The sequence below is a fragment of the Meleagris gallopavo genome, chromosome 2, assembly GCF_000146605.3.
Source record: "Meleagris gallopavo isolate NT-WF06-2002-E0010 breed Aviagen turkey brand Nicholas breeding stock chromosome 2, Turkey_5.1, whole genome shotgun sequence".
NCBI classification, from domain to species: Eukaryota; Metazoa; Chordata; class Aves; order Galliformes; family Phasianidae; genus Meleagris; species Meleagris gallopavo.
The window spans coordinates 76,527,437-76,529,615 of record NC_015012.2 but is presented as its reverse complement, the minus strand read 5'-3'; the positions used below and the strand labels follow the sequence as shown (position 1 = coordinate 76,529,615).

The window sequence follows — 2,179 nt, the reverse complement described above, 5'->3', positions numbered from 1 at the left end:
GCTGTGCGCCGTGCGCGGGGTGACCTCTGCTCTCTCGTCCCCAGGCGCGCAGCCCCAGCGGGCTGGCCGAGGCCTCCGGAAAGCCGGCTCAGTACGCGCACCCCGTGAGGTAAGTGGGGAGGGGGACTTGGGCAGCTCACACATTGACTTTTTATTTACGAATTGTGGTGGCAGCAGGATTGGCTGAAGCAGCTCGGGGCTCGCTGCTGTGCCCAGGGTTAAAGGGAGCAGAGGACGGTCTCTGTGGTGTCTTCCTAGTGCAGTACAGCCATGGGAGCAAGTAGCAGAAGCAGGGTGTGAGCGCTGCCAGCTCCTGTAACCGCTGCTGGAATTAATGGTGAAGGCAGCGGTGCTATCTGCATTGTCAGATCTGAGAGAGAAATGAAACGGCTCCTGTTGAATCTGCGGGAAAATCTGTATTTGCAAGGTGCTGAGTCTTACTGCACAAGGTGTTCTAGGTAAGATGCAGCTTTCTCCCTAACCTAGGCTCTGCTCTGACAAATGCAGGTCAAATAACGTAAGCCATTGCACTGGCTCAGTGCCCTGATGCTGTGCCTATGCATGAGTGAATGCTGCAGGGAGCGCTGGGAGTGAGATGTTACAGAGCAAGTGTGCTTTGTGCTGCAAAGGAGGCAGTGTTCTATTAAACCACTGCCTAGAAAGCATTTTTGTACTTGCTAGAAAACCCTCATTCTAATTCTGTTCCTTAATGCAATTCTGTTATGAGCAGTCTGTAATAAGCACTGAATTTGCATTGCGCTAGTCTCTTTGCGCCTGGGATTTCTGTTGTTTCTTGCAGCTACTTCCAAAGCAAGAGGTAAGCAAGAGGATGTTAATTGAAAAGGAGCAGAAACAGTTGTGATGTTATTGCAATATATATAATATATACTAGCTGATAGCTCTTGCTACACCATATTGTCAGCAATTTTCATCTTGATTCCTAGATACAACACAGACTACTTTGAAATCTAGACCAAGTTAGCATCTTCTGTAAGAAGTCAGTGGAGGATTCTGTTTACAAAGACAAAACTTTGCTGGAGTATCAAAGCTTGATCCTCTGAGGCTGTCATTGTTCCTTTCACATTGAGACTTGTCTCAGACCATATTAACATCACCCAAAATCTCTAATAAAACCACTGATTTAACCCAGGTACTTTGAGAATGCTATCTCACACCCACTGTATCCCCAAAGAACTGTTTCACTTAGAGTAGTGTTATTTAGGTTAGGTCCAAAAGAATACTGATAATGAGGTACCAGAGTGATAAGCTTCAGGTATGGATCCTGGAGTTTAGAGCAGTATTGCTGCAACACTGCATGTAAAGCATTATTTTTTCTCTCTTTAGGTGGAAACACAGAATCCAGAGAATATATTTCTACTTATATGTGGAAATTAGTTTAGTCATTTGCCATGTGAGGGGAATGCTGTTGGAAGTTTGTCTAGCAGAATATCACTGTTCCTTAACTGTTAGCCTTCAAGTAGCATGTATAATAACAATAAGGAAACTTACTCTGTGCTTGTTTCAGATTGTTTTGGCCCAAATCAAGGTGCTACGATTACCTGTATCAGGAAGCTGAGGCACTTCTGAAAAACTTTCCTGTTCAAGCTACGATTTCTTTTTATGAAGACTCAGACAGTGAGGAGGACGAAGGTGAACTGGAGCAAGATGCAAGAACAGAATCACATTGTTGATGGCAAGAAAGGCCAATCGAAACTACTTCTATTAAGCTTAATATAAAAAATGTATTATAGTATTTTTAAAGATAAATTTATATGTATGTAAGTTATTCTTAATAAAACTGGAATGTTTTGTAATTTTATCCAAGCCTTTGTTCTAGTCCTGTCTCACTTCTGGGCAGGGAAAGTATTGATGATTAATATTTTTATTTATTTAGTCTGAGGTCATTTATTTTGCAGACTGTAAACATCAGTTTTAGGAACAGCCCCTCTTAATGGGCTTACCTGGCAAGGCAGCAGGGGGCTGCAGGGGAGCGCTGTGAGCAGAGCCCAGCGCTGCCCCGTGTCGGAGCACAGCTCCGCTGCTCTGAAGAGGACCCGCCACAACTGAGCCCTGAGCGACGCTGGGAAAGGGAAGCGGGATATGTGACAACAGCCCTGCATCCCGCGGGAAGGCCGTATGGAATCAACTGGAGGAAGGCCGACACTCCGTGGGAGGCACC

At 45.1% G+C, this 2,179-nt stretch overlaps 1 protein-coding gene across 1 annotated transcript in view; it reads left to right on the top strand.

Annotated features, from left to right (window-relative positions):
* RIPPLY2 (ripply transcriptional repressor 2) overlaps window positions 1-1,808 on the top strand; it is a 2,329-nt gene extending 521 nt beyond the window's left edge. The window contains exons 2-3 of the mRNA XM_010707662.3: window positions 45-109; window positions 1,526-1,808. Coding sequence (XP_010705964.1) covers window positions 45-109; window positions 1,526-1,691 — 231 coding nt within the window. The 3' untranslated portion in view covers window positions 1,692-1,808. The remainder of the gene's footprint in view (window positions 1-44; window positions 110-1,525) is intronic.
* The last annotated feature ends 371 nt before the right edge of the window (window positions 1,809-2,179 follow it).